This window comes from Tribolium castaneum, chromosome 1 (genome assembly GCF_031307605.1).
Source record: "Tribolium castaneum strain GA2 chromosome 1, icTriCast1.1, whole genome shotgun sequence".
NCBI classification, from domain to species: domain Eukaryota; kingdom Metazoa; phylum Arthropoda; class Insecta; order Coleoptera; family Tenebrionidae; genus Tribolium; species Tribolium castaneum.
In genome coordinates, this window is record NC_087394.1 from 32,079,974 (window position 1) to 32,093,955 (window position 13,982).

At 36.6% G+C, this 13,982-nt stretch overlaps 1 protein-coding gene across 5 annotated transcripts in view; it reads right to left on the reverse strand.

Annotated features, from left to right (window-relative positions):
- Positions 1-724: 724 nt before the first annotated feature.
- Positions 725-13,982, reverse strand: part of fz2 (frizzled 2) — a 61,122-nt gene continuing 47,864 nt past the window's right edge. For all 5 annotated transcript variants that reach the window (XM_064358885.1, XM_015977754.2, XM_015977753.2 and 2 more), the window contains one exon: positions 725-3,891. In XM_064358885.1, the coding sequence (XP_064214955.1) occupies positions 1,965-3,782 (1,818 nt within the window). In that variant the 5' untranslated portion in view covers positions 3,783-3,891 and the 3' untranslated portion in view covers positions 725-1,964. The remainder of the gene's footprint in view (positions 3,892-13,982) is intronic.

A 13,982-nucleotide genomic window follows, 5' to 3' on the forward strand; every position in this document is an offset into this window, starting at 1 on the left:
TTAAGTGATGTTGCGAAATAGTCTGAAGTCTTTTCATTTTACAGAGTATGAATTGTATTGTAAAATCGACTTGGAAATGTAATGCAAAATAGTTCATAATTTTGTTAGGCACTTGCGTAATGCGTCCACCTATGTCCCTCACCCATTTGCGGTATTTCAGGTAAATTAATTAAAGATTTTGCAGAAAGGGTCTAAATATACCTGACACTGCACTCCAACTAACTAGTCTGAGCTCATTTTCCATGCCTATTTACCCCAATAGTAATACCAGCAGGTAATTCAATTGATTTCCACCACAAAAGTCATAAAACATGGAAATAAGAGGCAAATATCCGATAAGTGTTCAAGCAATCTAATTAAAAGCGGCTTGTAAGCTGCAAGGTTTCAAAGAAAAAATCGCACTATTCATAAAACTGTTAACGCTGGTTTTAAGTCAGAACCGGACTGCACAATGCGTTAGTCACGTAAAATATGGTGTGAAACATTACCGTATGAACATACAGCTATTACAATTGGAATGGAAAGAGAGTAATCGGAAACTCACTTCATTCAGCGGCCATATCTGCATATTTCATCGTAAAGTATTTTATGGCTAGTCCGGGTAATGTTAATCAAGAAAGATTTATGAAAGGCGTAAATTTTAACTTTTAATTAAGCTCTCGTGTGAGGGCATTTGGCTAGCGATATCGGAATCAATCTGGGCTTGTGGGCAAATAAGAAGCGGTTGAAATTTAAACAATAAAATATAATTAAAATCGTATACAATTTGAAGCATACAGACAGTTTACATAACTAGGAGTACTATACACACAATTACAAATAATAATTTGCTGTACACGGTCAGGAAAAAATATATACAAAACCCATTTTGTGCTTGTGTTTCTTCAACCAAAATAATTTCGTAATGGCAGTATCCACAAACGTAAACATTGTGCATTTATAATTTTCGTTAATATAAAATTTGATATGTTCTACACTATAATTATATCTTTTTAATTCATTATAAAGCTATATTGTATTTGGATACAAATCATCACTGGATGCGTAGACACTCATCCACTTTCAATGGATAGCTATTGTTGCTTTACACCTAACAGCAAACCTGTCGTATTTCATGAACTGCACAGTTATATTTACACGGTTAAATAGACAAAGATAAGTACAAAAGATTATTGGGGTCAATGAATATGTCATATAAAAACCTACAGCTATTCGAAAACTACAAGAATATATTAAATATTTTACAAATTGTCAACGGAAAGAGTGCACACTTTGATTGATGGTACTCCGAGAAAAATTCCTTGGATGGTCCCTACACGATTATACATGGCACAAAATATGGCTACACTGAACACTGTGGATAAGTAGTTAGGAGTATACGTACAGCGTCAATAGCGACGGCAATATCACTGTTAACTTTTCGACGAAAATTTCAGTCAGAGTACCACTCTAAACATTCGCTCATCTAACTAACGTACCGATCACATTTACTACCAATGTAAACTCCAATTAGTTTAATTACGTATATAAAATCTCACTTTCTATATTTTGACATTCACATGGATGCACCATGAAATTTTACGATAGACATTGTTGAAGGTATAATTGCGTGTAAAAGTCCAAATAAATTTTCGCGCCTGACTACGATATATCACTATCATCAGATCAAGTCCTACCGCCAAAAAATGGCTGGTTACGATTTTTCGTGTCATTCGTTGTCACACGATAATTTTTGAGTATGCGAATGCAGTGAAAGTTTCCACATTTATACACGTTTAGCAAATAAATAAACACAATCGTCTGTACAAAAGTCCACCTCGAACATACATGCAAGACTAGAGAGCTGTGACCGAGTGTCGAGGGGCCAAGGCGGTCACTCAAATGGGCCCGTAGTTGCTCAACGACGGTCCTGAACCTTGTGCGGGGTGTGAGACAACTACAGGCGTGGCCCCCTCGCCCGCTTGTCATACGTGACTCAACGGGGGCTGCTTCAGGACGTGATGGTGGAGGTGGTGCTGACTGGCCGACGCCACGCTGCCCGCGGGCCCCAGCAGCGACGCGCTCCCGGCGCCCGCCACCACGTACTGCGGCGGCCCCCCGAGCCCCTTCGGCCGGTTCTTGATCAGCACGGCGTTGGCCCCCGTGGGGTCGGGGCGGCCGAAGAGGCGCCTCCACAGCCTCCGCCAGGAGTCGAGCGTCTTGCCCGACCAGATCCAGACTCCGGAGGTAATGCCCACCGCCAACGCCATGAAGTATTTGAGCATTAGAACGGAGTAGATCGGGCGGACTTTCGCACTGGGGCAGGTGCAGGCGGCCGAGAGCATCCACTCGTTATGGAATGCGTTTTCGTACAAGTGACACGCGATGACTATGGACGCGGGGACGGTGTACAGCACGCTGAAGATGCCGATCCGGATCATGAGCTTCTCCAGCTTGTCCGCTTTGGAGCCCGCGCCCGCGCCGCCCTGTTTCTTGATCACGTTGCGAATGCGGAAGAGGGAGACAAATCCAGCGATTAGGAAAGTGGTACCGAGGAGCAGGTAGATGAAAAGTGGTGCCAGAACAAACGTGCGAAGGTTCTCCATGTTCATATTGCCAACGTAGCAAATACCGGCGACCGGGTCGCCGTCAACGGCCCCAGAGACAAACACTGCGACTGTTTGCAAGGTTGGAATAAGCCAAGCTGCGACATGGAAGTACTCGGCATAGCTGGCAATAGCTTCGTTTCCCCACTTTAACCCGGCGGCTAGAAACCACGTGAAGGAGAGCACCACCCACCAGATGGACGAGGCCATGCCAAAGAAATACACTAGGAGGAAGACCAAAGAGCAGGGGTTGGCCCCAGTTGAGGAATAGCGGATAACGGGTCCTTCACACGCAACTTCTTCATGCCCCACCCCCACCCGGATGAGATAACCCACCGAGACGAGAAAATAGCACGCCGATAAGAACACAATCGGCCGCTCAGGGTACTTGAACCGTTCGGTTTCGATGAAGAAGGTCGTAAGTGTCATTAAGGTGGAAGCCGCGCACAGGCTGGACCAGAGTGTTATCCAGACCGTGGTGAACTCTTTTTCCTCCGAGTTGAAGTACGTGGCGCGGCAGGGGGCGGCACAGGTGGCGGGGTCGAGGACGCTTAGGTTGAGCAGTGACGGGTCCTTCCCCAGAGAGACCAGCGGGTGTTGGCACTGGCACTTGCAGCCCTTCGCCACGCTGCTTTTTCTTCCGTCTCCTGGGGGATTTGTGCAGTTTTTTGACCCTCGGCACTGTTTGGGGGCCTTGGCGCGCGGCGGCGGCTTGGCCGTGGTGCTGCTGCCGTTGTTCTCGTCCATGCACAGCTGGTCGGGGGAGGCGCCGTACACGGGGAACTGCTCGCAGTCCATGCGCTCGGGCCACTTGAAGCCGTACTGGGTCATGATGGGCTCGCAGCCCTCGCGCGCCCGCTTGCACAGCCCGCGGCAGGGGGGCAGAGGCTTCTTGTAGCCGGGGAGGCAGATGGGGGCGTACATGGAGCAGAGGAAGAACTTCAAGTCGGGGGAGCACTTGATCTCGACCAGAGGCCAGAACTGGTGCACTTCCAGGCCGGCTTCCTCTTGCGTTTCGTGGTTGAGCTCGTTGGGCATGCGAGTTTGGTTGTAGCCGATGCCCATGCACATGGGGATGGTGATGTCCTCGCAACGCTCCTCTTGGTCGCTGCCGTCCAAGTGGGATATTAGCGAGCCGCCGGTTGCGGTGTTCACTAGGAGTATCACGAGTATTGATAACCTCGTGTACCCCATCATTGTTATTTTACACACACGACTTCAGTTCTAAAGGCAGGAGTTTGGTTGGGGCTCACTTTTGTTGCCGACTGGCGATGAATAGCAAGGCATAGGATGGAGCCATAACACCCTGTAACAATAAATACGCGTCATTAGTACAATTACAGAAAGGAACTGGGATAGTGTTACATGCAATTGAACGCGTCAATCTTCATTAAAGCCGTTTTGGGAATCGAATCCATGAAATAAACACATGGAAAAAAGTTCACTCCACGGAAAAAACCCAAACCTCACATAGAAAAAAGTCAACAAAGACAAAAGTGCACCTAGAAAAAACACACAAGCCCTCAAAAAAAGCTCACGGAAAATTAACTCACTAGAAAAAAAACCAATATCTGCAATAGTGGATTGAATTAGAAGTTTATAATTATTCGGAAAACAATAAAAATATTTCAGAATTAGTTTTTGCTACAATCCTATTCAAGAAAAGAGTAAAGTGCAACCGTCCAATTTTTTTTTAGACAACCCAATTTTATTTGTTGCAATGTTTTTTATTTTACTTACAAATTTTAAATTCTGGAAAATTGATTACGACTTTTCAGTCTAGCTAAACCTAGACCGAGTAATCTTCCCGATTTGTCATTACTTTTGCACTAATTTGTTGAATTGTTATTCTGACGTTCTTTTCTAAAATATAAAATTATACCGTATGTTAGGGAATAGTTTAGCAAAAATTTGAAGGTGCGTTGAAACGCATCGCAAGTAAAGTTCTTGTATATCGAAAATCCGTATTATAATCAAGTCATTTGAAACGCTTTTGTTTTACTGCAAAATATCTAATAATTTTCGAGAAAATGGCTGTGAAATTTGAGTTAATACACCCGGGTATAGCAAATATATGTTCTAATAATGATCATTTTAACAGCGTGCTATCTATATACGAAAGTGGAAGTTTTCTAATAGAACTAATAGAATCTGGAAGAAAAGTGTATGTGAAAAATGAAGTTACTCTTATGAATTGACAGAAGATGCTATCATTAAAGTAGAAGAGAACAAAAAAATTATTAATGAATAGCAACTACAAGAAGAACAGTTTATTTATTTATATTTATATATTTTTTTCATTAAAAAGTGTTCTTTTTAGTTAAAAGTATTATTTTAACAATTATAATTAACTTTTACTTATTTTTTGATCAAAGTCCAGGCTATGAAGAGGTAAGGTTTGATAAAGAATTTCCAAAACTAATAAAATTTTATTAGTTCGAAATTTTTTCTAAAATAAGGTATGCATGTGTTACATCAGAAAACGCAGAAAAAAATGCTCTTCTTAAAAATAATAAATTTGACGCTTCTTGCCATTAAAAAAAATCAAGTTAGCTTTGTATCCCCAGAACAAATGGAGATAGAAATTTGGTAAACATCAAAATTTAAATACTTTAAAGCATATACCAAATTTCAATAAGTTTTTATGAATAGTTTTCAAAATATTTAACTATGTCAATACTTTTTAGCGACTCCCTGTGCTTCTTTCTGTGTAGTTTTTTAGTATCTGGGTATTTTCTGTGTGAGTTTTTATTCATGTGGGCTTTTTTTGGTGTGCATTTTTTTCACTGTGCGTTTCTTTACTTGTGAGCTTTTTCCATGTGAATTTTTTTCGACGTAAGCTTTTTTCTTTATGGGTATTATTCTGTGGGTTTTTTCTTGTGGGCTTTTTTCCTGTGCGCATTTTTCGTGAGGGCTTTTTTCTGTTCACCGTAAGGGTAAAACAAATGTTTTTGGGCTTTTGGGTTTGCTGACTGATTTGAAACTGTCTAAGAACATCCGAACGCATTTAAAGTGTAACCCAAATCCCCGAATACAACGAACCTTTCTATTTGTCCGGTTTTTAGTGGAAATCAAACTAAAAGCTGAAACATATGTCTCTTCCCAATGGTGTTTGATGAGATATAAAATTAAGCAGCGACTAAACCCACGCGCTAATTGAAATGTGGGGTGCGTGACGTCACAGTTTGATCTATTACTATTCCCCTATAAGACGGATGTCAATTAGGTTGAAATTTATTTGGGGGAAATATCCACCATGAGCATTACTCATACCCTGTAGAAGATCAGTGTGCAATATAGTGCATAGAAATGCAGTTATAGGATGTCGAAGCTTGTTTAACTTGAGGGTCTCTCCACGAGAAGATTCATTTTCAATACCGAAATAGCAGGGGTGTGACTCCGTACGTGATTTAACATCCAGTAGTAGAGGGTGTTTTTTACGACATATTTCGCACACACAGTAAAAGCTTTTTAATGACTCATTAAACAATTTTATCGCTCTTTATTCCTGTGTATACAGGAACTGTTAAGAAAACCAATCGGCAGACATTTGAAGGCAAGTTTATTGTTCTCCGAAAAAAGGTAAAATTAATTGATATTTGATCCGAGCGCCAACGCTCGTATTTTATTATAAATAGGATCAAATGCAACACCCGTACGGCATGGACTAGATGTTCCGAATTTCCAATTATTGCTCCGAATTTCTCTTCACTTAAAATTCTAGTACACCGACAAAAACAACCAAAACGATCACTTTAATTTCTAAATATTCGTCGTTTTCTTAATTGCCTTAATGGGCACCACTTTCCATGTATGGGCCGTCAATTTTTCACAATTTCTTCCACACAAAAACAATACGAGTTTAATTAGGTGTTTTCACGCATAATAAATTTTAATTGTGGTAAAGTAATTATAAAACCTGTCCATTATCGCATTTAGGAATGATAAAAACCTGTCTAATGAGATAAAAATTTACAAGTTTCGGAAAAATGCTGTTCAAAACACTAGAAAAACATTCGAATTATTTATGGAATTTGTTTGAAGCGTGCGGCTGCTCCGATTTCTAGGTCAAACAATTTTCCATTAAAAACCGCAAATTGTTAATAAATTACAATATGAAATAGGCTATTCCATGCTTTCTAACTTTCAAGGAATGCAAATACGCCTATGACCTACAGCAAGCCCGAAATAATTACGTTAACACGCGCCTAATTTTGAATAAACAAAATTTACTAAATATGTTATTATATCATTATCAGGCATCGGCTCCTTTTTATTTGTGCTAATGACAATAATAAGCAAGTGGAAACCCGTAATAAGCCCAGCAAATAAGAGCAAAATATAGGCTAAGGTTTTTTGGTGCTTGCTGCAATTAAATCAATTGTAGCTTGTTACGAAAAAACATGCAAATTTCTACGCCATTAGAAAAAATTGGCAAATCCACTTGTGTGCGAAACGATCTTGCAAATTCGCAAACGGTAGACCGTTGAATACAAATTAGGTAAGTTTGAAATTTTGATCAAACAAATTACTTGCCGATAACCCGAAACGAGTGCATTCCTCGTTGCTCAAAGTGACAGATTTAATTATATTCGAATGATGTCTTACACACATACACATTGAATAAATATTTATTTAAATTAGGATCCGTAAGAAAGAACAACTCTAGACCTTGACTCGAGATTATGCCTGTTGTTGGATGAGGACGGTGCTACGGCCAACAATGCCCTGGAATGAGAGGCGAAGCAGGTGAGACTTAGAATGCCGAGAGTTTTGTTGCTCTACAGGCTGATATTCGATTCAAAGAAGTGAAGCTTGTTGGACTTTTTCTCCGGGCAGACTGTTTATACAACACCTTAGTTCAATTAAGATATTGAATTAGATAGTGGGATCTAACCAGTATGATAATAATTTTCGAGTCAGTAAACTCCTGTCGTTTTCTTATTATTACTTAACACTATCCCACCGAATCGAAGCGGTGATTATTCTGTAAGATAACACTCATAGAAACGGCTTTAAACACACAACTCGTTAAACTTATGCACGTTTGGCCAGCTTTTTGCCACATCACGTACCAATTTCTTTGAAATTCGCTACACCTACGTATTTGCAAAGCTCCAAGTTGTACGACCGGAAACACGATTAAGGGAATCTCATGATAAGACGTCCAGCTACCGATCTGTACTCCTTAGAATCGATTTTCACTGCTACAACTTTTATTACTAATATCTCACACTGTTTCGCAAAGTAGATCATTCCAAGTGAGAAAATACGAGTATTAGTTTGAATTCGTAGGAAGTCGTAGTCAAATGTTTGAATTCCATTTGTACAGAGAGCCACCGAAGAACGAGACACACTACACGTATGTGGAAATATTTACTGCAAAAGGAAACGAGCCAACGCTTTACGACTATATTTGTGTATGTATGTTTGTGGGTGTTTTAGACACAGATGTTTAAAACTTTTGGCTTTAAATTCTCGTTGTGTGTTTTGGAACTCGTAACCGGAGTAATGGGACATTTGGTTTTTGTGGTTTGATTATTTATTCTAGCAGCAGTCAACACTGTTGTTATTGCTTCATTTTTACCGAGGGCATTCGAATATGGAACGACTTGGGGCGGTTAGGGTTATTTATGTCCGCTTTATTAGCTACCAGATTAATAAAACTTTGATTCCGACCTGACATTTGTGGTTTGATAAGCAAAGCAAATAGGGAAGTCATTCAGACACTGTTTACAAAAATTAAACCAACTCCCGAAAACCGATAAACATTTTTGTTAAACATTTGTTTCGTATTTTTTTTTTCGTAAAGTTTATTAAACTTTTTTAACTGTTATTTAATTTACTTTTCTCGCTCAATTATTGCGCAAAATTTCTTAAAAAGTAAGCCAATAAATCACAAAATTACGTCAAAAATAATATTATTATTCCAAGTTCTAAAAATTTCAACACGTTTTTAGACCAAATATCAAGTTTTTCTTCCTAGTTTTAAATAATTAGAACAAAAAAATTACCAAATTTAATCGAAAATGACCAAAAATTTACTTTTACTGAGCGTTTCTTCAGCAAAAACTCAATTATTCACAAAATTTCTTAAAAATTAAGTCAATAAATCACAAAATTATGTCAAAAATGACATTATTTTTCCAAATTCTTAAGATTTAATCACGACTTTGGAACAAAAATCAAGCATTTCTTCCTGTTCTTATTAAACTAGAACAAAGAAATCACTAAATTTAATCGAAAATGACCAAAAATGTACCTTTTTTTAACGTTTATTCGGAAAAAAATCAATTATTGTTATATTTAAATACGTTCTTAGACCAAAAATCAAGTTTTTCTTCCTGTTTTTATTAAACTAAAACGAAAAAATCACCAAATTTGGTCGAAAATGACCAAAAATTCAACCAATTCAAACTCAATTACTGCGCAAGATTTTTAAAAAGTAAGCCAATAACTCACAAAATTGTTTCAAAAATGACATTATTTTTGCAGGTTCTTTTCTCTTGTTTTTATTAAACTAGAACGAAAAAATTATCAAATTTAGTCGAAAATGACCAAAAATTCATCTTTTCTAAGCGTTTATTCAGCAAAAACTCTATTATTCCGCAAAATTTCTTAAAAAATAAGTCAATAAATCACAGAATTATGTCAAAAATGACATTATTTTTCCAAATTCTGAAGATTTAAGCACGATTTTAGACAAAAAATCAAGCATTTCTTCCTGTTCTTATTAAACTAGAACAAAAAAACACTAAATTTGATCAAAAATTTAGTCGAAAACGACCAAAAATTCATCTTTTCTAAGCGTTTATTCAGCAAAAATTCAATTATTGCGCATAATTTCTTAAATAGTAAGCCAATAAACCACAGAATTATTTTAAAAATGACATTATGTTTGGAAATTCTGAGGATTTAAACTCATTTTTAAACTAAAAATGAAGTTTTTCTTCTTATTTTAGTAAACTAGAACGAAAAATTCACCAAATTTGGTCAAAAATGTACCTTTTCTAACCGTTTATTCAGCAAAAACTCAATTATTGCGCAAAATTTCTTAAAACGTAAGCCAATAAACCACAAAATTATGTCAAAAATGCATTACTTTTGCAAATTCTGAACATTTAAACACGTTTTTAGACAAAAAATCTAATTTTTCTTCCTGTTCTTATTAAACTAGAACAAAAAAACACTAAATTTGATCAAAAATTTAGTCGAAAACGACCAAAAATTCATCTTTTCTAAGCGTTTATTCAGCAAAAATTCAATTATTGCGCATAATTTCTTAAATAGTAAGCCAATAAACCACAGAATTATTTTAAAAATGACATTATGTTTGGAAATTCTGAGGATTTAAACTCATTTTTAAACTAAAAAAAATGTACCTTTTCTAACCGTTTATTCAGCAAAAACTCAATTATTGCGCAAAATTTCTTAAAACGTAAGCCAATAAACCACAAAATTATGTCAAAAATGCCTTACTTTTGCAAATTCTGAACATTTAAACACGTTTTTAGACAAAAAATCTAATTTTTCTTCCTGTTTTTATTAAACTAAAGCAAAAAAAAACATCAAATTTGGTTGAAAATGAGCAAAAATTTACCTTTTCTAAGCGTATATTCAGCAAAAACTCAATTATTGCGCAAAATTTCTTAAAAAGTAAGCCAATAAATCGCAGAATTATGTCAAAAATGACATTACTTTTACTAATTCTGAAGACTTTTTATTAAACTAGAGCGAAAAAATCATCAAAATAGGTTGAAAATGACCCAAAATTCACCTTTTCTAAGCATTTATTCAGCAAAATCTCAATTACCATTGCGCAAAATTTCTTAAAAAATAAATTAAATTAAACGTAAATTAAAATCCTTTCAACACTGTTAAAGTCCTGCCCTTTCTTCCTTGGGTTATTTAATGCTTTAACTCATTTTAATTGTTTTACCACGTGTTGTTATTTCGTGCACCTCTTCTTCTCCACACGAACATTCGGTAGACTGTCAATAGTATTTAATCTAGATTTAATCACAGTTTACGACTGCGATGGCTGTCATGTTCATGCCAACCACTTTCCAATTAACCCAAACCAGAATTTAAATTAAATTCTTGTACAAGTGTAAGGAGCTAACAAAGCAAAAAGTTATTGCAGATAAACGTCATAAATCTGGAAAATCAGTGAAATCGTTAAATTAATCGCGTAGTAATATCTCTGCGGATTTTTTGAGTAATAATCAATTAGCGCCGGTAAATGTTGACATGAAAAAACTCCACGCAAATTATGCTGATGATTTATCACACCTATATTACAGACGTTATAGACCTATAATTACCAGCGAGATCGTTTCAAGCGTATAATTTTTAAAAGGGATACTACCATTATAGTGACAGAAGCCATTTATTTAAATCATGAAAGTTTGTCTTTGGAAACGTCGATATCTTCTTCTCGACCTCACCTCAATCTGTCACATCGTCACTCCCACGCCTCGTTTTATTCGAAAACAAAAACGGTCACCCACGACCAAGACAATCATTATCGTTTCTTTGTTCTTCAGCACAGGCTGGTTTCGTCCGAAATCGTACTCCAAATCCAAACAGAGTGGAAGGAGTCGGCATTAAAGCGCCTTGTTTATAATATTAAAAACACCTGTTCGTTTTTTTCGTCGGTAAGAATTCGAGAAGTGGTACTCGACTTATGATCACGAATATGTACTTACGAAACACAAAGCCTCCATTCGCTTATATGCCACAACAGATCTTGCAGAATCACCCACTTAATCTTTGACAGACACTTTGTTGGGCGTGTTGGACAAATAAAGAACTGAATTTAATTTAAATAAGACGAAAGACGTTTGCCTGCTCGTGAGACAGGATCGGCTTTACTGCATTTTTACAAGCCTTCGCCTCGTTTAATTACCTCACATACCCACGGATTAGATATCAGCTCTGTATGTGAAACTAATTAGTTTTACAAGACTGGTTTGACACTTCGGTGACAATACAATTAACAAGTTTATAAGCGAGCTTTTTGAAAAATTTGAGTGAGGGGAATGACTCTGGACATAGGAATTATCGTCAAATCCGGCTCTGCTAACGAAACAGCATGGGGCTCTAGCATACATCGCACAGTCGAGAAGTTAGTAGATGCAAGCTGGTTTCGCTGGCCCTTGTCTCAGGGACACTTTACGTTCCTGATGGTAGACAGATAATGGTAACTTGAACCGGAGAGTGGGTCGCAGCACGACTGCGAAGACAGTATTGGTATCAGGCATTCTTGAAACTGATAAAGTATTTATAGCAACAGCTCCTAATCGCAAGACATTCGACACTAGCACAAGAGCCCATCAAATGTCACAAAGCTAATTAGGCACGTTTCGTGGAAAGCAATATCCGCTTAGACTATGATTTTGGAAATAGCGTAAGCGAAAATCGTAATCTAAATTTACCGTGGAGAGAAAATAAAACCAACGATTCATACCCACATTAATCACAGTTCAAAACAGATGTTGGGTCGAATTGGATTCACGAAACATGTGTTACATTGCAATAAATTTTCTATAACGAAACAATATTGTAGAAAATGGACAAGTTTGTTTCATTTTCAAAAGTTGGTTGCGTCACGCAAAATATCTGTCCAAGACTGATTGACACTGTGTTGAAACCAAGTAAGAGGATTAGGCGACTTTAGAAAGCTTTGTTACTTCAAGGAACCATTTTCTCAAACAGGTAGATCCAGCAAGAAATGAACATTCAGATTGTAGATAAGGTAAAGCTGGACGACGGTTGTGGTAACCACAGACAGTAAAATGTTGGGAAAAGTTCAAATACTTTATGGACGATTCATCAAAACTATTGCTTACTTCTAGGCAGTGGCGCATCAACCCATTTTGGCGAAAATTTCGCCTCGTTCGTTGATTTTTTTCTATTTAAAGATTGCTAAAATTATTCCTATTTCTCTACCTCAGAAACTAATAGTCGCTCCAGATTCAGCGTTTGCTATTCAATGTCTACTTAATAAGTGTTTCTCTGTGTACGTGAATTTTTCTACTCTTCCTCCTCAAAAATAATTAATTAAAAAATGAAAATATAAATTACTCGAAATTGTATTCTCAAACAACGATGCTTAAATGATGTTTTCCAGCAAAACAAGTGAGTAAATCTGGGGAAAATTGGGGAAAAAAATGAGACTGTTTATTTCATAACTATAGCATCACAGGTCACTACGATACATAAACCTATGCTAATGTTACAGGCGAATATTTACTTGAATTTCTTGGATTTTTTTACAAAGCACCTGTAAGATGAAACATCGTATATCACACGTGATCGAAATGCCATTATAAAGCTCGTGAGAAGTCAAAATTCCCATTCGCATATAATGATGCATTTCCATCACTTATAATATAATATACTATTATTTTTTTATTCCTCGACACTGTCAACATGTCCGTTTTTTTCTCCTGTGTAAGGCAGTTTTGACAACTGTATGGCATTTCTCAATACGAAACGTCAAATTATTTTTAACAGATTTAAAATATCTTCTTGAGACTAATTCGAAGAATAAAATATTGTATTCAACTCGTTTTCGTGTAAATCGGTCCTCGTGGACGGTAAACCGCTCGTTTTCACTCGTGGTTTGACAATCCACTCGTGAAATAAAACGTCCGATTTATACTCAAACTCGTTAATAAATAACTATTTTCCCTTTATTAATTATTATTTTTTGAAGCAAGCGATTTTTTTAAGGATTTAAAAGAATTAAAAATTAAAAAAATTAAAAGAATTAATTAATTAATTTAATTAGAAACAATTGTAAAAAAGTCGGAAAAATATTTGAGGCATAGAGAAAATAGAGTACCTACTTAATAAGAAAATGATGAATTTTGTGCGATTATTAATTTTAGAGATATTGTAAAAATATACTTTCAGTGCATATCTCACCATTTTTTTTTAGATTTTAGTGATATTTAGTGAAATAATGGTAATGGTGAAAATCACAATGATTATAAAATTGTCCCCTAATAAACCACTATTGTTTATTCATAATAATTAGTAATTATACTATAATAATAGTGTTGATAATTGAAGGTTTTTTCTGGATATCTTGTTAGCAAATACTACGCTTTTAATTTTTAATGCAACATGTCCAAGTGTACATTAGATAACAGACCTATGTCCTTGGTTTGAAGTGATTGGCCTTCGAAGTTATGGTCAAGATCTTTGTAAGTTTGAATTGACTTTGAGCATTTTTTTAAATTTCCTTCATGTCCATAACTGACCCCAATTCTTCATAATCTCTAAATAAAATCCTGACCGAGAATTTATTTTCTTCCAACCAATACACAAATTTATTATTTCTTTGAAGAAAAAATTTTGCGCCTCTTGAAATTATTGCGCTCCAAGTCC